The sequence below is a fragment of the Protopterus annectens genome, chromosome 11.part0 (genome assembly GCF_019279795.1).
Source record: "Protopterus annectens isolate FY-2018-M chromosome 11.part0, PAN1.0, whole genome shotgun sequence".
Lineage (NCBI taxonomy): Eukaryota > Metazoa > Chordata > Ceratodontiformes > Protopteridae > Protopterus > Protopterus annectens.
Window position 1 is genome coordinate 704,787,795 of NC_056745.1, and position 26,758 is coordinate 704,814,552.

The window sequence follows — 26,758 nt, forward strand, 5'->3', positions numbered from 1 at the left end:
GAAAGATGTCTAAAAAGTAAATTTTGTCAAGGTCTCTGGTATAGGTGAACTTTAGAAATTCTGTGGTGGTTCCAATATAGTTTATAAAATCTTCAATAGCATCAACAGGTCTATCCTACAGAACAAACATATCATCCAAAAACCTGGTGTAAAAGTTGATGTGCTCAAAATAACATGAAGAAAAAAGAAATTTCTTCTCCCATTGCCTAACTACAATATTTGCATATAAACCACCACATGCAGACCCCATAGCCACCCCTTCTTGTTGTAAGTAAATTTCTTTGTTAAACAAAATGAAGTTATTTTTAAGGACCATTTCCATCAGTTGTGAAAAGACCAAGATCTGGAAGTGTGAGATATCTTTTTCATATAAGAAATCTGTAAACCACTCCAAACCAATTGTGTGAGGTATGACTGAATAAAGGTCCTTAATATCGATAGTAATAAAAACAAAAGTGTCCTTGAAAGGTATCTCATCTATAGCTTGTAAGAAGCTCCATGAATCCTTGCAGATATTTGTCTTACTCAATATGTGTTCTTTTAACGTATTGTCCAGATATCTTGCAAGGCGGTGGGTAATGGACCCCTTGGAGTCTACTATGGGTCGCATGGATGGTTGGCTAAGATTTTTATGCAGTTTTGGCAGCCCAAACATGACTGATATTTTAGGACAGGGAACAGAGAGAAAATTAAGCACATCAATAGAAATTGAACCCTCTATAAATAAATCTTGGAGTTAATTCCTTATATGCTGGTAAGAAGTGTTCAGTTCATTAATGGATTATCTTAAATATGCTTTTCCTTCTAGAATACAAAGTATTTTGTTGTTATAGTCCTCATAGTCCATCAAGACAACACCTCCACCTTTATCAGGTTTCATAATTCTAATATTTTGTGAAAAGATTTTTATTTCATCCATTACCTTTTTCTCATTCATGTCAGAGTTCCTACTAGAAAGCTTCGAGTTACGTATATCCAACTCACACATGTTCTCAAAAAGTTGGACAATGAGATGAAGTGGGGGGTTATATGTACTAGAGATGGCTAAAGGGTTGACAAAGGAACCAGGTGTAGAGTATCCTGCATCTTGTCAGAGCAAAATTGTTTAGCAAACAAGATGAACAGGACAAAGGCTGACCCTCACAAATAGAACCTAGATCAGGGGAATCTTTCAAGATTTTATCCATCTATGGGGATCTTTCAAGATTTTATCCATCTGTGGGGAGTTCCTCAAGTAGACCTGTTTGCCTCACCTCTGAAAAGTAAACTAGCAAAATTCAATTCAGGGACTCCATGCAAGAAGGCCTGTAGAGGTCTGGAGATAAGTAGAAGACAGAATAAGATATTTTTAAGTGATTAATGAATGATATGCATTCTAAAAGAATCCCTAGTAGTTTGGGAATTTGACGGAAGGTTAATAACTACTATGCATGTGGAGAGAAGAGACCTACAGGCTTGCAAGTTTATATCACCCAATTACAATACTAAGTCATGATTACAAGGTATTTATAGCCTTTATTGGCTAGACTTTCAAGTGAACGGATGCCCCACTTAATTCATGTAGACCAGTGTGGATTTATTAAAGGTCGCCAAACCTTTGATAATTTAATCTGCACCCTTATGATACTCCAGGAGGTACAACAGAAGAAACCCCCCAACAATGGTAATAAATTTGGATGCCGAGAAAGAATTTTATTGAGTTGAGTGGTCATTTTTATTTCTAGTAATAATAAAAGTAGGGATATCAGAAACTTGGATTTCACTACTGAAAGCAATTTATAGGGAGTTTACAGTAATAGTCAAGACAATGGCTATAACATCAGAGCCATTTACAATAACTAAAAGGACAAGGTGGGAATGTCTACTCTCCCCTTTGTTGTTTGTGATTTATTTGGAGCCCTTAATGCAATATAGCAGACTCCAAAAATACAGGAGTTTACATGGAGAAACTTAAACTTAAAGATCACCTGATATGCTAATGATATAATTCTAACTAAACCTAAAATAAGTGTCCTCATGTTACTAGCAATACTTTACCATTTTAGCAAATTCTATGGTTATAAAGTCAGTATTGAGAAAACAAAAGCGATTTACAACTAGTTTATTGTATACCTCTAAAATACATTTTTTCCCACAAACTTAAGACCTCAGACAAGATAAAATACTTGTGCATCTGGTTAAGAAAATTACAATGATTCTTTAGTTGAAACATATAAAGAATTTTACATGTCAGTTAAGGCAAAACTGCAACAATGGAAGAATTTGAAGACTTGGATCACAGAATAGTAGCTTTAACCTGGCAAGTACTTCCTCATATATTATACCTGGGTTAGGCCCCCTGGTCAACCCCACAAGCTAAGAATTTAATTCAACTCCATAACTGGATGAGAGATTTAGTATGACATAGAAAACGTCCAAGGGTAGCCTGGCCAAAAATGACCTTATCAAAAGATAAAGGTGGGTTAGCAGTTATAGACATAGGCATTTATATTACCACCCTAAGACTACAGTTATATTCCATACGTCAGTCCCAAAGTTTCAAGAATAAATGGAAAGGGGCATTATTTTTAAAATGTCCCTGGGTAATGAGAACAGATCTACTAGAAGCCTTTTGGGATAATAATTTAGAGAAAGGATTGCTAGATGTTGTGTTGGACCCTAAAGGATGATATTAAGAAATTATTCAAAAAGAATTAAAGAAATAGAGGTTAGATAGGTTGCCAGTAGGAAGCAATGTAAGGGATAAACGGAGAAGAACAGCAGCAAGTAAATGGAGAAAATGGGGAAAAAAGCTGAAATATTGGAAAATGATGAGCAATGAGGGAATTAGGATGGGGATGATATACAGTGGAAATTCAATCTGCCTGATAGACTAGAAAAACATTATGTGGGCTGATACGTTAGATTCAAAACGCTATCTTGGTCAGAACAGACTATTAACAGATACTGACCGCCTATCAGTGAGATAATGGATACTAGACAAAATAAAGAACTTAAGAAGAACCCAGTATCTTATTAATATGGAAATTAAAGGGAGATTATGGGCCAAAAGAGGAAGAACTGGGTGTTGTGTGAAAAAAAATGTTAAATTAACAGGCAAACCTTGGCAAGAAGTTTGTATACTTCATGGCAAGGTTTTGAGACAGCACAATTTTGTATATTTGCATGGAAATGCTTACCCAGCTATTTTTATACACTTGCTAAATTGAATGCTCTTTATCCTGCATAGCTGTGAAATTGCTGGAGATGCAGAAGTGAAATAAATGCAGGATGGGAACACTTTTTTTTAGTCCTGTGAAAGTTGGTCCTCATTTAGGCAGTCCATTAGTAGAATAGTTGCCAGATAATAGACCAGGACTTAGGAGAGAGAGTTTCTTTTTGGGGTACTTGACAGAACACACACATGTATGTATGTATATATTTATTTATGTATTTGTTTGTTTGTCATTTGTTTAACGGGGAAGTCTGACTGGGCCATGGGGTACCCATTTTAAGTGGAGACCCAGGGAGAAAAGCTCCAGAGTCCTGTGGCTAGAGCAAAATAATATCGGTAATAACCCTAGCAATGAAGAAGGTGATTACAAAACAATTCAAGCAGCCCTGGGGACCTGATAAGATTGACAGAGGGAATAAAAGAAGATGAAGGCAATTCATATTAGGAAAGAAACAAAAAATTATAGGTAGATGGTTGCCCTGGTAACACTTTTTAGAGGAAAATAACACTGGTTTATGAAGGGAATTCACAATAGTTTGCCCAATATGTGGTTGATTAATACCCCAACTAAATGTTGATACACCCCAATATATAGTTTACTCACAGTTTTATTATTTTATTTCTTATATTTTATCTGCTTGCTTGTATAATTATACTTTAAGGTTTGCTTAGTTAATAGGTAGTTTATCGTTAATCATTGCTTTGTTTAACAAATGTTAGGTTAGCTATTTATGAGACCTAAGAAAAGTGGTATTTTTACAAGCATGCATGATGCCAAGAAAGTGGAGGGTCTGTCATAATCTGGATATGAGTATTCTGAAATCTATGGATGTTGAAGTTTGAATTTTGAATACCAGTACTGGACTGTTGCCGTTTTGCAAATGCACTAAGATGGGATATGAACAATAAGGGGAAATGCATAGGCATATAGGGCACATAAGATATGTATTATACTTGGAGACTGAACTGCATGTAAATATAAATATTTTATCAAGAGTACAGTAAGCAATATTAAAAAAACTGTCAGTGTGGGTAAGGTATGACATGTCCATTGTAGTGCATTACTCCTGTTTGTGAGTCCAAGATACCTATATTTATCCTGTGTATATGTACTCTGTACAGAATGCCGCTACAAATTTCAGTACTTGCTATGATCAGTTTTTGTGTGCATGCTTATATTTTGTAAGTGTGATGTGTCTTGCGGATATGTCATGTATTTTCAAAGATGATGGATGAATGTTGCCACTGGAAAGCTGTCTCATACAGCTGTGCCATGTCCTGTGATATGGTCAGTATTACTTTCCATGATGGTCATCATTTCTTGGTCTGTGTACCAGTGTACAGGAGGCATGTAATGACAACACAGTTTTAAACCAGACTTTGTGAGATGATCTGTGCTGGGTCTTACTCCATCAGCTGGTGTCTCATATACAGTGATAGTACCTCACCTGTGTCATCATGTGGTTTTGGTGGGGCTTGTGTTGCTCCAGTCCAGGTGCCTTAAGGTTCTTAAGGTAGACCTCCTACACCACAGGTTAACTGGCATCCATTCTTAAATGTTAGCATGCAGCATGGACTGCGTTCTCTCTCTCACACACACACACACACACACACACACACACACACACACACACACACACACACACACAGTGACCATTTGTGATGTCTTCTGAGGAGGATATCATAGCACACTTCAAGATGTGTCCAAATGGTAACCATTTGAAAAGTCAAGATCTGTTAAAACAAGTCCCAAAATAGAGAGACTGAATGGCCAAAAGACTGGGCGTATACATACTAAGCTCAAGATGCCATTTCTCAGAATATTCCCTATTCTCTGAGATAAGGAGATCTAAAGGTTAGTATGTGTAAGCTTGGGGGTGTAAGCAGCTTGCCCCCCACATTTGGGGGGGGGTGCAGTGGGGCTTACCCACCCCCCACCCTGAACTCTGCAAAAAGAAGTTTAAAAGAAGAGTGATTTTTGAAATTTGCTCTTCTCCTTTGTTTTTGGTCTTTTAGCTTGTCAGCACTCAGCATTTTGAGTGCGGACATTTTACTGGGGAGCTGTCCAAACAACTGAAGTGGGCTTTCTGCACACCAGTCTGTCAGTAACATTCCTAGTTCAGTGTATGCTCTGTGATTAAGCTTCCTGTGCAGTAGTGGAGAGATTTATGGTTTATGTAATTAACCATGCCTTCAATTGAATGGAATTCCTCTTGACCAGAGGTAGAAATTAGTAGGCTATACCAACGGAACAATATCTTACATGTTTGTTGCATCATCTCTATTTTGGAACTAAGAAAATTTGTGCCAGCAGCCAGACAATGCACTTTGCAGCACTCTTACATGAGAGGAATGCCTTGTACATTTATGCATCCATTGATTTACAGAACACACAGTCATAACGGCACTCACTGGGAGTGTTAGCTTGTAAACACAAATGAACAGATATAGAAGTAACAGTATATTGACTAGTGGCAAGACTGACAGCATTATGTAACTTTCTTTTTAAGCTTGTTCCATTACCTGAGTCATCAGAAGAATATAATGAAATAAAGACATTATTCAAAAAGACGATGGATTCCAGCACCATCCAGAAGATAGAAAGGATTCAGAATTTGTCCCTTTGGGAAGTTTTCCAGTGGTATGTTAACTATCATATATAAGCATAATGTGGGCCTTGTGCGAAATCTGTTTTCTAATATTTGTAATTCACTCCATAAATGGAAATTTATTCTATTAGTTTACTTCGGAAGGGTTGCTTTCTGTGTTTAATACCATAACATTGAGAAATTACTATTCTTATTGACTTAAAATTCAGTTGTTGACTTGAATTTTTTCAATACACTTCTATGGAGAGTGTGCTCTGAAGTAGATGTACTTGTGTCACATTCCAAAACAGTTGTAGCGGTGTCATAGCATCTCCTCTAAAATGTTAGCTGACAACAAGGCACAGCCTCGTGTCTGCAAGCTGATGGAAAGATAAATGTTTCCATAACAGTAGCTACCTCACAGCTTAATGGATTTACACTGTGAAAATCTTTTATCATGTGACAACATAAAATTGTGTTATTGAACCACATTATGTTTGTAATATGTATTCCAGTTCTTGCTGCCATACAGTCAACACCAGCCAAAGACAGATGCATGACAACAACTATGTGCATGGCTTTGTAAGATTTGAGGGGATGTGGTAGTATGCTCTGCCATATCACAGAAAAACAGACATCTGTAGGCAAGTATTAGCGTGGATCAGTACACAGTACTGGGGGGAGGGTTCAATCCATGACAACAGAAAACACAATGAACAGAAGCAGCATATTTACACAATACAAACCAAAATTACAACAATTTTAATTTGCCTTCAGTCAAGAATACCTGCACATAAAAACCACTCTGGGCCGTTTGGAACCTCTGCCCATAGTATGGTTTCTACCCAACCACATTCTAGAATACTGAAGTAATTTTGACGTCTCTGAAGCCTATTTCCAATATCATTTTTAAATGTAAGTGCTTAGGTGCAACAGCAGCATGGTGAGATACTAGATGAATACACCTGCATGCACATACATGCTCTTCCAAGGCACCAGCTAGAAAACCTCATCGGTTTGTAAGCCTAAGATTTTCTGGTATCAGGATTTCTGGTATCTTAACACCTGCTGCACATCCTCATAAAATAAGTACCTAAACAGAGTCTCCAACCTGGGGTGCAGCAGTAGCCCCTGAGACTGAGTGAGGCGATGCAATGTGTGAGGAAATTTGTAGTAATTGCCTTTGGCCAATACCAATAACAGGGAAAAGACTGCCTGGGCCAACTTGGGGGGGGGGGGGTCATAATGATCTTTGACATTTCTCTTTGAATTTCCAGAACTGCCTTATGAATCAGTGGAGAGGATGAAAATGCACACAGGAACATTCCAGTCTAAGAGAACAAGAATGCATCTGTCCTCCAAGAAAGGCTGCAAGAATGTCTCAACAGGCAAACAGGTCTATTTGAGGTGTTCTCCACATCTGGACTAGATCCTGGAACACCACTGCCTGGAGCTTCCATGTGTGCAGGTCTGCCCACGATCTGCTTGCTCTGTCTACCATAATATTCTGCTCTGATGGTATGTATGATGCCTGAAGAGTCGGAGAATAATAAGAAGCCTGCTCCCATGCTACCACTGCCATCTGGCACAGAAGGCAAGACCTTGCATCCCCATCACTGTGTTGTTGTCTGCAAACCACATGAAGACCCACAGTCCAAAGATAGTAAAGGACTTTCAAGATGTGAATCACTGCCAACATCTCCTTGATAATGATGTGCTTCCAAGCATCCTTGGGCCCCCAAGTGGCTTGCACTTGCATTTTCAGTGACACAGCTCCACAGGAGAATTTGGAAGAATCTGTCTTGACAGACTGCAACTGGCACTGAAGGGGAGAAAGGAAGCCCTGTATTAATACTCAGCTGATCTCTCCACAACTATGACTCTCGTCTGATGAAGGGCAGCACTGGCAACTGCGATTTCAAGGAATCAAGATGCTGGGTCCAACAATTGTGGACATACCATTGAATTTTTCTCATGTGAAGACTGGTCAAGTGTTATAAGAATCATGGATGCTGTCTGTCCAAGAATTATCTCGCTGAGGTGACATTCATCTTGGAGAATTCTGGAAACACTGGCTGATACAACAGGACCTTGCCTGTTGGCAGAAAGGCCATTCTTTTGTTGGAGTCGATCAAGCACCCTTGAAAAAGGAGTCCTTGCAAGGGTAGCAGAATAGAGTTTCAGAGCTTCAACTTTAACCATAGATGGCAGAGTAATATTGAGATCTTCTCTTGTGATTCCAAATGACTGGATTCCCTTACTGCACAGATCAGCAAGTTGGCAAGTATGGAGAGATGCAAATGGCCATAGTCTAGTTATGAATCACTGCTGAAGCAAGGCATTCAAGGAAAATTCACAGTATAGAGGATAGCCTAAAGGGCAATACAGAAACTGATAATACAAATCAGACACAACAAATCTCAGTTATCCTCTGAAGTGATGAGCAATGCAGATATGATTATAAGCATCCTTCATAACCAGGGTCATCATGAAGCAGTTGCCCAGCAACAAAGGAAGCACTGTTTGCAGGGTTAGCCTTTTGAAACTTGAGGACCTTGACAACTGTATTTAGAAAAGAAAGATCCAACACAGCATCCATGACTGCTCTTTTTTGGGAAGAAAATTCTGGAGACCAACTCCTTCTTTCCAAAGGAGGAACTGTTTCTATGATTCGTGAGTCCAGCATTAGCTGGAGAAGAGAAAGGAATAACAAAGTCTACACTGAAGGATGAGAGGGACTGGAAGCAGGTGGTCTTTCCACTGCCATTTGTAACCCATGCCACCAATGTTTATCTTCCATTTTTTTGGAAACCATAGGTGGCTAGGCTGCCTTATTGAGTGCTAACTTGAGAGACGAGGCACCCACTTTCTTAGGCAAAGCCTCAATAAAAATAGAGGAATTATAAGTTTTCTTGAAGGCAACCTCCAATGCTGGACTAATGGAGGAAAGGTCTCAATGTCTGGGGCCTGTTCCTCCAAAAGATCATAAACTCTACTAATCCAGAGATAGCTCCAAGATGAGTACATCTCTAAATCTAGTCAATATCTGAACCCATTTTGAGGGAAGCAATATCCCAAGAGATCTTTCTCTTAGACTGTGACAGAAGAAAACTGAAAGGGTTCTGTCTTTGAGTGTGAAGGGTCATCCTGGTCCTAACAGATAATTGATTTTTCCCCTTCAAGACAGACAAGTATCGTAAGTGGGAGGAGTTCTAATCTTTGACAGCCTGCCAGAGGGAGGGTAGCAGGGCACTGATGCTCATAATGCCAGCACAGCATTGTGGTTGTTGAAGATTCTTAGTCACAACCACTGTGATGTCATATCTGACCACATGCTCTTAGTCCCACTTTAGACATTTGAAAAGGTGAAAACGCAAAGAATGATGCAGCACCTCATTACCTACTCCATGTGTAGTGGGTATCCAATATCGTGTAGAGTACAGCTTACTACTGTAGTGGGGGGGGGGTGGAATTTTGTAGTGGCTTAGAACTGCAGAACATTAAAGAATCTCCACAATGCTGCCCTGATCTTTTCAGAATACTGCAGTCTACTTTATTAGGTAACATTACTTCATCTCAAAGGTCTTTTCTAAAGCCACTTACCTTACTCTGTGGAGATTTTGCAGACGCTTCAACAAAAATACATTATGTCATAGTACTGCTAAACTAACTATATACATATTTTTTTGTCATCTAGGTATTTTTGTTAATAAGGTGTTAAATTAAAATGCATACTTATTCTTTAACATGCAGTGGGACAGATTACAAAACAACTTACATTCAGAGCATGGCATTATTCAAAGTCAGTAAATCTGCCACAACTTTTGAAAGACTCAAAGGCAAATATAAACAAGTTTTAAGCAATTTGTCTAGATGTGCATGAAATGAGGATGCAGACAAGATATATGGGGTACTACAAGTATTACTCCTAATTTGAAAAGAATTATCACAACTGTAGCACTTTACACAGGTTCCAGTGAGGTTAATATCCCTCTGATCCTGAAATACTTGTGCAACTACTACAGGATGGCTTATCGTGTGCATCCATTAAGGTGCATTTCATTTCTGCATCTCTGCCAGTGGATCCTCCTCTTTCTTCTTCTGTTTTGATACAGTTCATGAAAGGAGTATTGCATATGAGAAGCCTTTACAAGCAAATCCCTCCTTAATGAACCTAACTTATATTCTTGAAAAATGGAACTTGCTAGCCTTTGAACCATCAGCTCACACTGATCTCAAGTCCTTAACGTGGAAAACTGTTTTGCTTATTGCTCCAACATCTGCAAGGCAGATTTCTGAGCTGCAAGCTGTTATGGTGGGACAACCTTACCTGATTTTTGACATGGATAGGGTTATGATCTGATTGGGTCTCTCATTCTTCCTCATGAATGTGTCACAGATCCGACCCGGCCGCATTTCCACAGACTGTGCTTCAAGTCATGAACTCCTACCTGTTACCATAATGCTTTGCCCTGTCCAGCCTTCTCATATCTGTTTTGCCACCGGCGGTATCAGACATGGTTCCTTCAGTCTTGAGCCATAGGATCACAGTGGGAAATTCTTCTACATTTTTCCTCTCTACCGGTTAAGTTTAAAGCTATTATTGCCTTTCTTTCCTATCACCTCTCTTCTCTTAGTCCTTTAGACAGCATCATTGAATTTTTTGTATTGTTTCTTTTTTTTGTTTTTCTGGGATTTTGGCCCTTTCCCTTTGACAGCTTTAGTTTACTAGCTAACAAAAAAAAAAAAAAAAGCTTTATAGTTTCTGGTTTGCAGTACGTTTACTTGGGCTTTTCTTCTTTCTTCTTCTCTTCTCTTTGTGTGCTTGTGGTTAAGTTTAGCCCTTCCAGTCACCATGTCGGAAAAACTGACTGGGTTCAAACCTTGCTCAAAATGTGGGCATAGAATCCCATATTCTGATGCCCATAATAGCTGTGTGTATTGCCTTGGCCCTCAACATCTTCAGTCGGCTTGTGTCATCTGCGAGGGATTCAATCCCATGGCCATAGTCAACTGGAAAAATAAATTCATACGAAAAGGAATTTTGCCTGGAAAATCTGTTTCTCTAGGGGCTCAAACCCTCGCCAAACTTGTGGCAGGGCCTTCGGACCCAAAGAAATGCCCACACAAACCTTCACAGGCTTCTTCAGAGCCACCTTCCAAACTTCTGGGACCCTTGGATCTGATTTCTCATGATCCTAGATCCTCTTCAGCTCTGGTGGCCCTGATGCTCTCTAAAGATTCAGTCAGTGCTCCTACTTCCAAGAGCTCTCCGAGACCGACCATCTCCAAATCGGAACCTCACTCATCATGTCTGAAACCTCGGAGTCAAACGCCAGAGCTTGCGAGTAGGCTGGAGTCACCTAATCTGCACTCCAATATCCTCCAGACACCCTCCAGACCAACCTCAGTTGCTTCCTCAAGGTCTTTCAGGAACTTATCAGAAATCGATGTTGACAGGATGATATGGAAGATCTTCAAGACTCTGATCCAGATGGTGTTTTTGCTTCTCCATCCCATCTGGGATCGGTGAATGCACCTTAGAGTCTCCTTCTCCAATCTAACTACCAGCATCGGAGCCTCAGGATCATGGCCACCCAGAAGTGTTGGTACCAGTTCCGAGGAGGCTGTCATCCTCAACTCTGACAGTTGCCCTGACTACATCTGGTGTGGGTTCTTCAGATCAGAGTGGATATCAGATCTGAGCTGTCACCATCAGGTCTGAGAGGAGGGCTTCAGGTCAGAGTTTGTCGGATCCATCCCTTCCTCTTGGGGCTTCGGCACTCAACAGTTCATATCTGATTTGGACTGGGAACCAGGGGTTGGGGTTTCCAGTCTTCTCTTCTTCGGTTGCTTCGGCGGAGCTGGGGAGGGACTGTCTGGGCCCTTCGGCTTTCCAGATCATATAAAGGGCATTATCTTCTGTTAGAGATCCAACTTTTCAGAGCTACGATTCTTCCCATCAGCTTCCTTTGGGTCAGAGACCTAACTATCCAGGGTCAGTCCATCCTGAAGGGGCCCCCAAGCTATCCCCCCGAGGGTGCCCCTTCTTCTTCTTCTGAGACCTCTCTAATCCCCATACAGAGGGGATCCCTTGTAAGATGGTGTGTAAGAGCAGGCACATACAGTCCCCTCTGAAGTCTCTCACTGAGGACACAGACCTTGATGAGGGAGAAGGATCCCCCAGATCACCACCGGAGGACATCTCCTTCAGAGACATTTTGGAGATCTTGAAGCAGAGAGGCAGTTGGTCAGCCCAACTCCTCCTCCTGTAAAGGTTGTGTTTTTGGAGGCTTTCGGGGCGGACCCATCTACTTCTTGGGTGAAACCCCCCCCCCCCGGCAGATGAACTCGACGATCATGTGTCTCGCTGGGCCTGGAAGGAGCTGGACATGATAGTACCAATCCCGAAATGTCCAGATAAGTTCTTCTCCCCCCCACAAAGACCAACCACATTGGACCAAGGGTATACCGGTTGATGCCATGGTTGTGGCGGCAACCACCAAGAAGGAGCGATGGACAGATTCAGGAAGTGTGTTTTATGCCTCAGCCACCTTCTTGCTGAGAGCATTGAATTACCTGGCACACTTTACCCAGTTGCAGAGAGGTCTGGTCAAAGAACTTTCTGACTCTGTAGCAGAGATCATGTCGGTGACGGACTTCTAGAAAGCATCTCTCCAACTGGCTATTCTTGCTTCCCTGTTGAATTCATACATGAAGCTTATCTCCCATTCCACTCAGGCATCATTGTTAAACAGTATGCCTGGATGACACTCTGTGACTTTGCAGGCCCCTTCAAGGTGCACACTATCTGCCACTGGAGTCAAGTTTTCCACCCCTCAATGGACCTCTGTTACAGGTAAGTGGAACTTGTGTAACTTTTTTTAATAACTGCAGGACAAATAATTGAATTGGGAGAATGGTGGCCTTCAGATGACATGAAGTTCTCTATGCTCTTCAGTGTATTTTAGAACATTTCCCAACCTTTTGATGCAGTGCTGGCCTGAATACGAACCATTGTTAAGAAAAGAAATTGTTTCAAGGAAGAAATAAAATATGTTCATGGTTTAATATTTAAGTGCCTTGAGTCTCAGAAAAACTGAGAAGAGAAATGCTTAACAGAATACATGCCTCATAGTTTGGGACAATAGAGTAGAAAAAAAAGTAAGAGATATCATATAGTGAGCAGGAATGTCATCCCAAACAGAATGCTCAAGGGTTGTGCCATCTGCAGTGTGTACCATAACAATCCAAAAAAAGAGATTATCTACCCAGCAACAGAAAGTTTACACATGCCTGACAAATCATCCCTAAAGATATGAATCCTTAAAGAAAACAGCCAATAAACCAAGTATATAAAAATGTACAGAAAAACACATAAAGGGGCATACAAGCATATTAAGTTACCATCTGATCATAAACATTTTATGTATTCTTGAAATTGATATCAAGGATCATCTTTTAAACTTGAATTTATTGATGTCTGTATTTTAAGAGCACACAAACTGTTTATAACCAGTCTCTTGTCATAATCCTCTACAACAGTCTATGATATTACCCTGCCAAGGTTTTTGCTCTTATGCTGTCATAGATTTCATCTCCACAAATTTTGTAGAATGTTCCTGATTTTGACTTATATTTTTGCTGTGTTCTTCAACACATTTTTAATTTTTATGGTAAAGACATTACTGAGGATTACAGTCAATCTATGATGCCAGAAATTAAAGTCCTCTTACTTAAAGGCACATTAAAGTAAAACCTGTTGCTGCTGTTTTTTGTAAATAAATCCATGACAATGACAGTCTGTCCATAATGCCAGATGTTATAGTTTATACATCTAATTCTTTGGAAAATGCATGTTGATGCAAAGCCAGTTTATTGTTTATTTTGTAATCTGTATGACACACACTCTCCCACTCTTAGTATCTCATTCTTTTTCTCATTCTTCCTGTCACTGCCTTTTTCCGCTATCTTACAATCTGTTCTCCTCTCTCGCTCTCTCTTCCACTCTCTGTAATGATTTGTCTCATCCACTGTCTCTCACTCTCATTCTCTTTCTCTTGCTGGCTCTTGATCTCTGTCTACTCTCGCTCATGCTGTCTTGCTCTCTCTCCTGTTTTCTGTTTTTCTCTTTCTCCCCATTCTCACTATGTGCATCCCATTCTGTCTTTTGCTTTCTGCTTTTCGTTCTTTGTCTCTCTTGCTAACCACAAGCCACAGCCAACACTTGTTACCCATGTAGAATTATGGTGCAGACGATTCTGGTCTCAGCAGCAAAAAAGTAACAGTGAAGTTAATTCTGATTTCAGTCTAATTCTTATCCATTCCTGATCACTGTCAGCAGCAGAAATGCTGGTATAATTACAATATCCTTTCTTCAACACAAAGCCACAATTCCTTTAACTATCCCTGATTTTGAAGAATGCCCCCAATATTTTTTCATATTTTGCCATGTTCCTGTTAATTTTTTTTTATTTTCTGTTGTGGGTGGGTGCATGTGTTTAGGAGTGTAGGATATTTTTCCTAACCTCCATTTAGGGGGAGGTGATTATACGAGTTAGTTGAACGCGTATTGAACCATTACAATATAAGATATGAAAATAGTCGTAATCTTGCACCCCTTTCTATGTCCAACTCATCTAACAAATTATTTAAACAGAAAAGCTGAGCAGATAACTAATCTTCCTTTACAAAATGGCTCACATTATTTAAAAAAAAAACAAAAAAAAACTATCCAGCATAGAAGAAAATGCAGACGCTTGTCAGTGATAGAACAGGTAGCCACGTTTTAGATACAGAAAGCTGTGGGTTCTATTCCCACACAGGTAGATGGATTGCTGACACTGCAGTGCAGTATAAGTGTGGTGCTGTAGTACTTCATGCCTTGGATGTGCATAGGCAGCTTAGGCACTACCTTCAGATGAGAAGTTAAACCAAGGCCTCGTCTGCCAGAGTTGGTGGTAGCTCAAGTGGATGCAAAAGATCCCACCGCACTTATCAAAAAGAGTAGGGAAGGTTCCCAGATGCCCTGGACAAATTTCTCCTAGTAGTGTAAATACTCCCTTGAATCTCCACTGAAAAGAGGCAACTTACCTAGTGGGACTAAACCAGTTCACAAAGGGTAAGTAAATAAATAAAAATTAAATTGTGAAAGTACAAAAAAACATTCTTATCAGTAGTAAGTACTTTCATCACAGTCCTTTCTTCAGACTAGTTAAACCAACTTACAGCAGTGTTATATAATAAAAGATATTGCCAGAGGATCATGAAAATTGTGTCTTGTGATGAAAAAATCTGTTAAATTTTGGAAAAAGTTCTTCATATCTGAAAAATGTTGGTGGAGACATATAGACATATCAGTCAGAGAGGATAAGGATTTACTTTCAAATCTCAGACAATAAGATGATGTTCTTCATGTTTCACTGTTGCAGTCATCACCTGTGGGTTATCCCTACTGTGGTAGCCCTCGGCCGGCCCGAATGCCAGAGTAAATGTTTTTCTGCGTCGGCTGCTGTCGCTTGCTGGCTGACGTCAGGTCATCAGTGCTATAAAGGATGGCAGCCGATGCCATTACACCAGTCTTTCTTGCTGTGGAGCATGTAGCAGAAGCAGTTCGCAAGTTTGCCGGTCGGTCGCTACCAGAGTTTGAATTACAGCTGAAAACTCCTAAAGCTAAGTACCCCATTGGGGATCCTTTTTTCTTGCACTAACCAATGTCTGAAAAAGTTAACAATTGTCATGCCTTTGGAAAGCAAATACCACAATGAGACTTCCATTCATACTGCGTCACTTTTTTAGGCCCAGACCACAACGCCCCCTGTTACTGGTTCTGTGCCCTTTTTAACGCGAGAACCATTCATTGTAGAGCTCTTTTTGTAGCCAGGTATTTTCATCTTCCATCTTTGCATTCCGAAATGGCATCCGTCAGCCGACATTCTGAAAAAAACGTAAGGACAAAGATAGAGATGGACACACAAGGCTAAGCCTTCCAACGACTCTACCACTAAACAGGTTATCAGTTCTCTGGAATTCAGTGAGGTGCTTTCGCAGCCCCTGATGCCCGATTTGATACCTTCACAGGCCTCTACTGAGACCCTTTCAGAGTCTGGTATGCCACAGAAATCTTCTTCGTCTTCCAAGCCATTGGTTATCTCTGCCTTGGTTGGCTCCGGAGCCGTGACGCAGGCACTGGCTTCCAAGGAGGCTTTTCGCACTACCGAATCTAGACAAAAAACTTCTTCTCCTCTGTCAGACCGATAGATACTCTTAGGCCGAGAGGCAAGGCCACTCCTAGGAAAACTACCTCCAGCCACCATTTTACCCCTGCTCCACTACCCCAATCTCAAATGCTTAAAATGGTGGAGGATGTTATCACCCTTATCAGGGGTAGTCAGGCCGCACCTTCTAAAAGGAAAAGGGACTCTTCCCCTGAAATACTGACAGAACAGGATTCTGAGGAGTCTGATTATTCAGATTTTGAAGAGGAACAACAACCTGTTACTGCTTATGAGGATTCTGATGCAGAGGAATGCATTATTTCTGCCTCCCCTCCAGACGATCTTTCTTTTGGGGAAACCCTTCACACCCTCAGGGAACATTTCCACTGGGAATCCCAGGACTTCCCTCAGTCTAAGAAAAGACTAAGAGAGTTTCTAGACTTGCCCCAGCACAGACCCTTGGCCATGCCCCCTATCTTAGAGGTGGTTCATGATGTCTTCCAGGAATCTAGCTTAACTCCTGATGCCCTCCCACCTGCTCCCAGAAAACCTGACAGGTATTACAGAGGCTCGGATTCTCACAAATACCTGTACAGGAATTCTGCTGCAGACCCGAAGGTCATTACATAGGGACCAAATGGAGCAAAGGCTAGTTCTGCAAAGAATCCCATTCCTTCTAACAAGGACTCCAGACCTCTGGACAGCTGGGGTAAAAAAGTATACACCTCTGCAACCTTAGCTATCAGAGCACTCAACTGTCAGTTCCACATGTTAAAATAGGGTCTATGTTAGATCATCAAATGCTTAAAAAAGTGAACGGTGATTTATCGAACCCATGTAAGTGAAAGCTTGGAATCTTGAATGCCTAAAACAGCAATTTCTTTCCAAGGGAAAAAATCTCTGTTCCACACAAAATAATAAATAATTTAAAACATTACATAAAGTGGGGGGGTTGTGCCCCCACTCCCCCCCCCCCCCCAAATATACCAACCCAGAGATCTTACAGTGACGAAAATGGCAAAGTAATGGAAGCAGCCAAGCGATTTCTTTCCCCGGGAAAAAATTTGCTTATATGCTATTTTTCTATTTTGCCTTTTCGTGCTTTCAAGTTTGATCAAGACGCATGCGAAAGAATGATCATTTAATAAGACCCCATTAAAATATCAACAACACACTTTGAAACTATTAAAACAAAAGATTTCAACCTTTCCTGACTGTGCCAATTTAAAAGAGTTAGCAGATTTACTGCACTCTACTTGCCAAGTTGCTAAACACTCTTTACACTGTGGATATGATGCCCTAAAAGCCTCAAGCAGGGCAGCAGTGTCAGGATCTGTCATTAGGAGACATGCATGGTTGAAGGAACAACCTCGCCCTGATCATGTCAAACCTAAATTACTTGATGCACCCTTGGATAAGGACCACTTGTTTGGTGTAAAAGTAGAAGAGGTGTTTAAAAAGATGAAAAACTAAGCAAAATCTATGCAAACAGTAAAAGATTTCCTTCAGGTACAACCTCCTAGGTTCAGCAGGAATTTTCTGTCAAAACACTGGTCCTTTCTTGCACCTAGCAGACAGGGGCAAGGTAGGTCCCGCAGGGACAGACCACCAAGACTCCTATCCCAGGGACAGCAGAGAACCAAACAGTGGACAATTTTCACTCCCAAGACATGGAGTTCTAACCCATCCCTCTATGGAAAAAACTCTCAGTGACTCCCACTCCCCCCGCTGCCTTCTTTTCACTCACCAGAAACTAGGAGGAAGGCTCTCCCTCTGCAAAGAGAATTGGCTTTCTGTAACAAAGGACCAATGGGTCTTAAAGATCATTTCTCAAAGATGCAAATTCGCCTTCAATGAACTCCCACTTCCAGGAGAGTACTCAGACTTACCTCCAAATTAGTGGGCAGAGGCATTGAAACAAGTCCAAACTCTCGTATCCCAAGGGGCGGTAGAACCTGTCCCCTTAGATCAAACAGGCAAGGGATTTTATTCCAGACTATTCCTTGTTCCCAGAAAAGAGGGACCTTGGTGCCCCATCCTGGATCTATCCATTCTGAACACTTTCCTGGTGGTCCCCAAATTCAAAATGCTAACTTTTCAGCAGCTGCTGCCTATGCTGACAAAAAATGACTGGTTATTTACCCCAGATCTAAAAGATGCCTACCTTCACATCCCCATAAGGGAATCCTGCAGGAAATTCCTTCGCTTCAGCACAGGCTCACAACACTTTCAGTTCTCTGTGCTACCCTTTGGCTTATCTACTGCTCCCAGGGTATCCACTAAATGCTTAGCCCGGCCATAGCCTTTTGCAGACAGAAAAATATACAAATTTAACCTTATCTGGACAACTGCCTCATTCAGGCAGATTGCAAAGAAAAGCTCCTCAAGGACCTCCTCTTTTTCAAACCCCTCCTAACCTCCTTAGGGTACACTATCAACGAGAAGAAATCAAGGCAAATACCCTCCAGGAAGATCATTTTCTTGGAGGCACTGCTGGACACAGCATCCCAAATGGCCTTCCTATCCCGAGAAAAAAACAGAGCTTCCTGCCTCTCTATTTTACGCAGGTAGCTTCCAGAAGTCATCTCACTGCGAGGAAGTTCCTGCAAGCCTTGGGGTATATGACATCTTGCATCCTTCTAATTCCTCTGGCCAGGCTTCACATGAAAAAAATTCAGTGGTACCTAAAGAACCTCTGGTATCGGCACTCTCAGCCTCTAGAGGCCTCTCTACCTCTGATGCATAAAGGCTGAGTTTCTCTGATGGGCAGGGGTTGTGCCCAGAACAAGGGCCTTCCCTTCACCCTCCACTCAACTGGGCAGACCATTACCACCAATGCCTCAGACATAGATTCGGGTGCTCACCTAGAAGGCAGGCGCACGCAAGGTCTTTGGATGCCCAGCACCTTCCCTTACACATTAACCACAGAAGGAAATAATGGCAGTACAAAAGGCTCTGACATCCTCCAAACCCCATCTCAAGCCAGGGGTTCTCCTTATCAAAACAGACTACATCAACAAACAGGGAGATACCCAATCTTACCCTCTGTGCAGGCTAGACATGAACCTCTGGCTGGCAGCCTCTTCCATGGGGCTACACTTGATAGCACAGTACCTACCAGGGGATCAAGCAACACCCTGGCAGACCACTTAAGCAAAAACCTACTGGACCCCCATGAGTGGCAGCTCCACAGAAAAATCTTTTTACAAAATGCTCAGGCGTGGGGGACTCTGGAGGTGGATCTCTTTGCTTCGCATCCCAACCATCAGCTGAAGAAATTCTGTACCAGGGAGTATTACTACCTAGCATGGAAGCTAGATGCCTTGACCTTCCCCTGGAACACCCTCTTTGTGTATGCATTCCCTCCTCTGCCTCTTATCCCCAGGGTGCTGATCAGACATTATCACAGAGGCTAGAAGGCCCAGCACCAGAAAAACTTATGCAGGAAAATGGAAATGATTCTGCTGCTGGAGCCAGTCCAGAGGGGGCAATACCTCACAATCTTCCATCCCTGTTATCCTGGACTACCTAGCGGAGCTACTTAATAGTGGCCTCTCCTTCTCCTCTATTAAAATCCACCACTCAGCCATTTCAGCTCATTTTGATACAGAACAGCCCCTGTTTTCCCATCCTTTGATTAAACAGTTGCTCAGAGGGGTTTCTAATATCACACCTCCCAGAAGGCCACCCACTCCAGCCTGGGACCTGAATTATGTTTTAGAAAAACTAACTAACTTTACCACCCTTCGAACCTGCTGCTTCAAAAAAACTAAGATACCTCTCTTGGAAGACTGCTTTTCTCCTAGCTATCACCTCAGCCAGAAGGGTTTCAGAACTTCAGGCTCTGATGACTATTGAGCCCTTCATCATCTTTCATGCAGACAGGGTCTCCCTGAGGACTAATCATTCCTTTATGCCCAAGGTGGTATCTAATGTAACTCTCAAACAGGTCATACATATACCCACCTTTCCTAACGCTCAAAATAAGAGGGAAAGAATTCTGCACTCACTGGACATGCACAGACAGCTCAAATACTGTCTGAACCATACTAAACCCTTTAGGAAAAGAGACCAACTGCTTGTCAGCTTTGCCCCAGGGGCAGAGGGGAATCCTATCTCCAAACAAACCATTTCCAAATGGATATCACACTGTATCCATTTCTGCTACAGTTTGCATGGGAAACCTCCCTCAAAGTTTATTTGAACCCATTCCACAAGGGTAGCCTCCACTTTCACAGCATTCCTCAGAGCAGTTCCCACCAGGAGCATCCTGGAAGCTGCCACCTGGACTTCTGTCCATACCTTTACCAAGCATTACCACCTACCTCTATTTTCTAAGGCTAGGGCAGGGTTTGCCTCTGCAGTTCTGCACGGCATGCTGACCCATTCCTAGGTCTCTTACTAATCGTACCACCCCTCTCCTCAGCTTTGGGAATCCTCCCGCAGGTGATGACTGCAATAGTGAAACACGAAGAATGTAGTACAGTTGTGTACACTTACCATAAATGTAGATGTTCGAGTGTGTATACTGTTACAGTCCTGGTTCCCCCCCCCCTTCCTCCTTATATCTTCTTTCTTTAGGGAGACGTACATTTCTTACAGTGGCTTTTAGCCACCAGGACCACTTCACTATATTTACTTGGGTCTCTGACTGGTTAGGGCAAGAAAAACTGATGTAATGGCATCGGCTGCCTTTCTTTATAGAACTGACGACCTGACATCAGCCAGCAAGCAACAGCAGCCAACGCAGAAAAATATTGACTCTGGTATTCGGGGCGGCCGAGGGCTACCACAACAGGGATAACCCACAGGTGATGACTGCAACAGTGAATACACTTGAACATCTACATTTATGGTAAGTGTACACAACTCTACCACTATGAAATCTAGTAATGCAAAGGTAGAGTTCTTTTGAAGTGCCACTATAGAACTCCTCATCTGAAGACCAAAAAAAATTGTCCCCAACAATATTCCACTTGTTACCTCTGAAAAACATAAATTTTCTGTTGTATAATAAACATATACAATTCTCAACAATATGTTTACAAAATTATTTAACATTATACTGTATTTTCTTTTTCCACTAATAATATTGTTGATATTTAAACTGCAAATAACATCATACCTTCCATTTTTTGCTGGAATATTTAGCTCTTTGTTTTAACTTTTATTTTTTAATCCTCTTTCCAATAGTAGCAGGCTTTGCAATATTAACATCACTTACATCAGCTTCCAAGCTATCACTAAGAAGTAAATCTTGTTTACTGTCATCACTATCAGAATCCAAATTATTTTCTACAGCCTCATCATTTTCAACAGCGGTATTATCACATGAAACATCTGCTAGATCGATTTGGATAAAATATTCTTTAATAACATTTTGTATAGCAGGTAGCAATAGTTTGAGAACAGTCAAAAATGACCTGTTGCCTTGGAATTTCTGCATGTCATATCACACTTTCTAAAAGAATGTAGAAATTCTAATGAAGTGTCTTTTCATGACATTTGTTTTTCACAAAGTGGGGGCAGTAGCTGTTAACCTGTGAAAGTGGATTTTCTATTTAACTGTACAATTAAAAGTTGTTTACCACAGCATTAAAATAAATATTAGCATCCCAGAATTGTACTCTGACTGCCAGTTGACCCCCTGTAAATGGAAGAAAATGATAATTCTCTCCCATCTTCCTTTGGAGAACTTCAAAAAAGTTCAAGCTTAAACAAGAAATCATGTTCCTAAATACATAAAGATTCATTTAATCCACCTTATTGGCCAATTACATATACAGGGGCTTCCCTCAAGAAGAAGGTGTTGTCTGTCATACTGTATTTATTTAAATGTATAAAATTACTCATAAGAATATATATGTTTTATTTTTTTGCTTAACTTGGTTTTGGAAGGAACTTTTTTTAATTTTAAAGATACAAGAACGGAGCGGTCAGGTGGATCAAAAAACACTTCAAACCACAATAATCCACCTTGGTAACCTCTGTAAGCCTGAATAAATGTTCTGTTATTTGTAAATCAAATGATTTTATTCAAAAATAAAAAAACTGGATAAAAAATAAATAGCTGAACACAGCCTGTAACAAACTAACAGTTCCAATGAGGTAAAACCTTACAGTCAGATGAAGTCAGTCCGCAAGTAAAAGCAATGGTGTGAAAGTCTTAATTGACCGGAGTGCTGTAAGCTCAAAGTAGCTGCTCCCAATGCTCAGTAGCTGCAACTAAAGCTAAAAACTTTGCAAATGTTTCTGTGTGTGAGTGAATACATGCGTGAAAGCAGAGGGACTGTGTGTGTGTGTGAGAGGGATAGAGACTGAAGTGTGAAAGCGATCGAACGATCCCCTGGTAGTGACCTCTGGCAGCAGCAGCAGTATTACCTACCTCTCAACCTCTTAGATGTACCTGTCAACCTCCTAGCACAAGAAATCTGGACAAAGCCTGACATAATGGGGGACAAATGCTAAGAAATAGAAACGCATTTTAAATATTGCTCTTAAAACATAGAAAGTTACTAAAAGAACAAGATTTCTGTTAGCAAGTGTATTCTGAAGGATATGAATTCTGAAACTCAAATGCATGTCATTTACTTAGAGACTTTAAGCTTTAGATCATCCAGTGGTTTGTCAGAAGATAAATTTTTTTATGAGGAACAGACCAAAAATATGAGGCAAAAATTTGGGCATTCTGCAAAAATATGTACAGCTGTGAGGTATGCTTCTTAGATCAAGGTATCTACATAAACCCAAAATAAATGGGACAAAGGCTCAAAATAGAAACATATTTTAAATGATCTGTGTTAGCATGCATTTTCTGAAGCAAAAGTGTGTGTGTGAGTGAGATATACCACTGGCAGCAGCAAAGAGGCTTGCATACTTCTGGAACCTACAGCTGAAGACATCTGGATAAAACCTAAAATAAAAGGGGAACAGAGTCTCAAAAATAAGAACAGATTTTAATTATTTCTCTTATAAAATTACAAACTTACTTACTTAAAAGGATTTGTGTTAGCATAAATTTTCTGAAGGAAATAAAACTCTGAAACTCATACGTACGTCATTATTTATTAACTTCTGTCTCCGTTGACTGGGAATACACCAAACAGCATTAACCTTCCAACATAAAAGAACTGTCAAAAAGCAAATTGAAGGTTATGCTGCTTAACTCAAGGAGCCTTAACCTGAAAATGGACTCACAGGAAGCCCTCCTTGGGCTGGAAGATGCTGATGTCTATATGGTCACAGAAACTTGGTTCAGGACTGCGGACAGCACCCCTGCCTTACCAGGCTATACCTCATTCCACACATTCTGACCCCAAAATGAGGTCGGGAAGACTAAGAGTGGTGGTGTCTCCATCTTCATTAAGGACAGACGCACCTCCAGATTGGTTTGTCAGCATGATGCACTGGAGCTACTTCAGGTACAACTGGCAGTTGGCAAGGCACCATTCCAAGTTATATGTAGCTATAGACCCCCCTCCATGATTCAGGACACCCACTCCTTTTACCTGCATCTACTTGACTCCATCAAGGTACCCCCTAACACCCTGATCCTTGGTGACATCAACTACCCCACCATAGACTGGGTGAACTATTCTTGCACTAATGCACTCTCTCAACGATTCGTCAAATTCATCAGGTAACATTCTGGACTTGGTTCTTACCAACATGAGCAACCGCTGCACCACTCCCATAGTATGTTCTTCCCTGGTGAGAGCAGATCATTGGACTGTCTCATTCAAAGTTTCTATCCCCCCCCCAGTAATCACCTCCTAAGGGAGGGTATCTGTAGCTTCACACCACCACCACCCTCAGAGAATGCAGACAGCTATGCTGAATTGTACACCAATGCAGTATACAAGCACCTGTACAACTGCATGGACTCAGTCATACCCAGTAGAACTAAAACCTGCTCCTCAAGGAAACACAAACCTGTTTGGTGGACATCTTCTATCAACAGGCTTTACAACAAAAGGAAGAAACTGTTGTCCAAGGGTAAAAAGGAACAAATTCCAAACTGGAAAAACTCTTTCCTTAGCCTCAACAAGCAAATTAGATCACTAGTGAAGGCCAGTTATGAATCAAAACTAGCCTATATAACAAAGGGAAGCTGTAAAGTCTTCTTCAGTTACAGCAGGAATCTCCGTGGCAAAGCCCAGGTGTGTTCCGAATTAGTGCATAACAGTATCACTTACACTGATCCTGTTGACTTAGCCGACCTGCTAGTAGATAGGTTCAGTGCAAACTCACCCCCTGTCCCTCCCACAAAAGCCTTTTCGACATCCCCGATACTTGTCCCGCACCTCATAGTTCCATAAATCAAGTGTTACAGGCCCTATCCAAGGCAAAGTACACGGCTTTCATGGGACCTGATAGTATCCCAGGATGTGTTCTGCACCATCTCCAGCAAAAACTCACTTCGCCATTGAGCACCCTGTTTAGCCACAGCCTAAGTACAGGCTTCATTCCATCATGTAGCGGCAGTGGTCAGAAAAGCCCTTTACTTGGTTCATTTCATAAGTAAAGGTATGGCATCTAGAAAAAAGGTTGCCTGTCTATACCCAATAATTCTGTATAACGCTCCGTTTAGGATGTACCTCTCCAAACTTCTGCACCAACTGGAAAGGCCACTGAAATACCTCACTAAGAGAATCTATGGCCTCCAACACCTTTCCTATGCAGACAGGCTCGAATCACTATCACTCTACTCGGTATTGTACAGATTGCTCAGGGGTGATCTGTGTCTCACCTACAAGGCAATCTTGGACCCTGCTCTACTAGAGATGCTTCATATCTGTAAGTCTTAACTCCTCACCCACTACCCGCTCAAAAAGCCTCAATCTAATATGCAACATCAATAAAACCTGCTGGAGACACAGGTTTGTCTACCAGAGGCTGCCCCATCTCTGGAACAGACTTCCCATACACATCAAACAGAGCATTTTGCTGACAGTCTTCAAGTGCAACCTTGATGAGTGGATGAGAAACCACAAATTTATCCCAGGGATTCCAACTGTGTTCCCTCATTGACAGGGGCGACAGGTGCAAACTGCAGTTTCTTTTTGGGGCTAAACTCTTGTCTGTGCTTGTAAGGGCTCCAGGGCCATTAGCCTAGTAACCTCCTGTGATCCTATGAAACATTTTAGGAGTAAGAGACCAAAAAAAAATAAATACCTGGATTTTTTTAAAGTGTTATATTTTGGGTTTAAAATGCTTCCTCCAAAACCATTAACATATACTACAGCAAGTATGAAGCATTAGGTGGAGGAACTATTTTACATCAAAAATAAAAAAATAAGTAAGTAAAACACAACAATTTTACAGAGACCCTGTTCTCTAAGCATAGAAATGCCCTCCAGGGTGTGTGTTAATGTGTAATTAAAACGTCCTTCCAGTGGTGTAGAGGCCCTCCGCTTGCAGCATCGGACCTCATAACACCCCTGGGTGGGCATTAATTACACATTAACACACACCCTGTCGGGCATTATTGCTTGCTTATTCACATGCTCAAGTCTGTTACTCCTGCTATGTGATGGAAATATAATGAAAAGTCAGTCCATTATAATTTCAAGAGTCACTTCTAATGAGAAATAGTTTCAGGAAAGAAACAAATGTTTAAGTGAAATGTTCACTAAGAGTCTAGAAGAAAAGTGGTGAAATTCAAAGCTAATGACATTGCTAGTAAAAGAGATTTGTTTTCAAACCATTTTCTTGCACACACACACACACACACACACACACACACACACACACACACACACACACACACACACACACACACACACACACACACACACACACACACACACACACACACATACACACCTATCTGCCTGCCTGCCTCCCTCTATACACACACCTATCTGCCTCTCTCCCTCTTTATACACACACACACACACACCTATCTGCCTCTCTCCCTCTTTATACACACACACGCACACACAGCTGTCTGTATCTCTCCCTCTTTACACACACACACGTGCGCGCGCACACCCCTATCTGCCTCTCTCCCTCTTTATACACACACACACACACACACACACACACACACACACACACACACACACACACACACACACACACACACACACACACACACACACACACACACACACACACACACAGTACTTCTCAACCTCTTCAGCACAAAAAATCTGGATAAAGCTTGTCATAATGGGGTGGGAAGCAGAGGGTCAAAACTAAGGACACATTTTAAATGTTGCTTTTTCAAACTTAGAAAGTTGACAGAACCACAGGTTTTGCATTAGTATGAATTTTCTGAAGGATATGAAGTCTAAAGCGCAAACATCGACTATTATTTTCTATCTTCAGTGTAAAACAATTGACCACGGATTTGTCAGGAAACAAACTTTTATGAGAAACTGACCAAATGAGGCACAAATCTGGATGGTTGATAGCTACCCTCTCAACTGCACTGCTTTTTATTTAAGCGTGGATTAAAATATAAATACCTTCAGGGCAGGGTCTTTCCACAAGATTGTCATTGCCACCTTGGCAGTAATTTTCATTAGCAGCAGCCATCATAAATCCAGGACCTTACTTGGAGGGAACAGAAGAGTTGTTTAAATTTCCCTCCAAGTTCTAACTGCCAGACAAAAAATACAGGGCAAGTGAGCAGCTGCTCAGTGTCAGCTGCAAACGCAGAAGTTTATCTTTGTTACCTTGTCTAAAAACTCAGGGCAAGCAGCTGTTTAGCCACAAAAGCAGAAATTAAGCAG

At 41.2% G+C, this 26,758-nt stretch overlaps 1 protein-coding gene across 8 annotated transcripts in view; it reads left to right on the forward strand.

Moving 5' to 3' along the window:
• The window catches only part of LOC122815566 (protein mono-ADP-ribosyltransferase PARP12-like), a 981,818-nt gene that overhangs the window by 814,816 nt on the left and 140,244 nt on the right, over nucleotides 1-26,758 (forward strand). For all 8 annotated transcript variants that reach the window (XM_044088163.1, XM_044088164.1, XM_044088168.1 and 5 more), the window contains one exon: nucleotides 5,725-5,855. In XM_044088163.1, coding sequence (XP_043944098.1) covers nucleotides 5,725-5,855 — 131 coding nt within the window. The remainder of the gene's footprint in view (nucleotides 1-5,724; nucleotides 5,856-26,758) is intronic.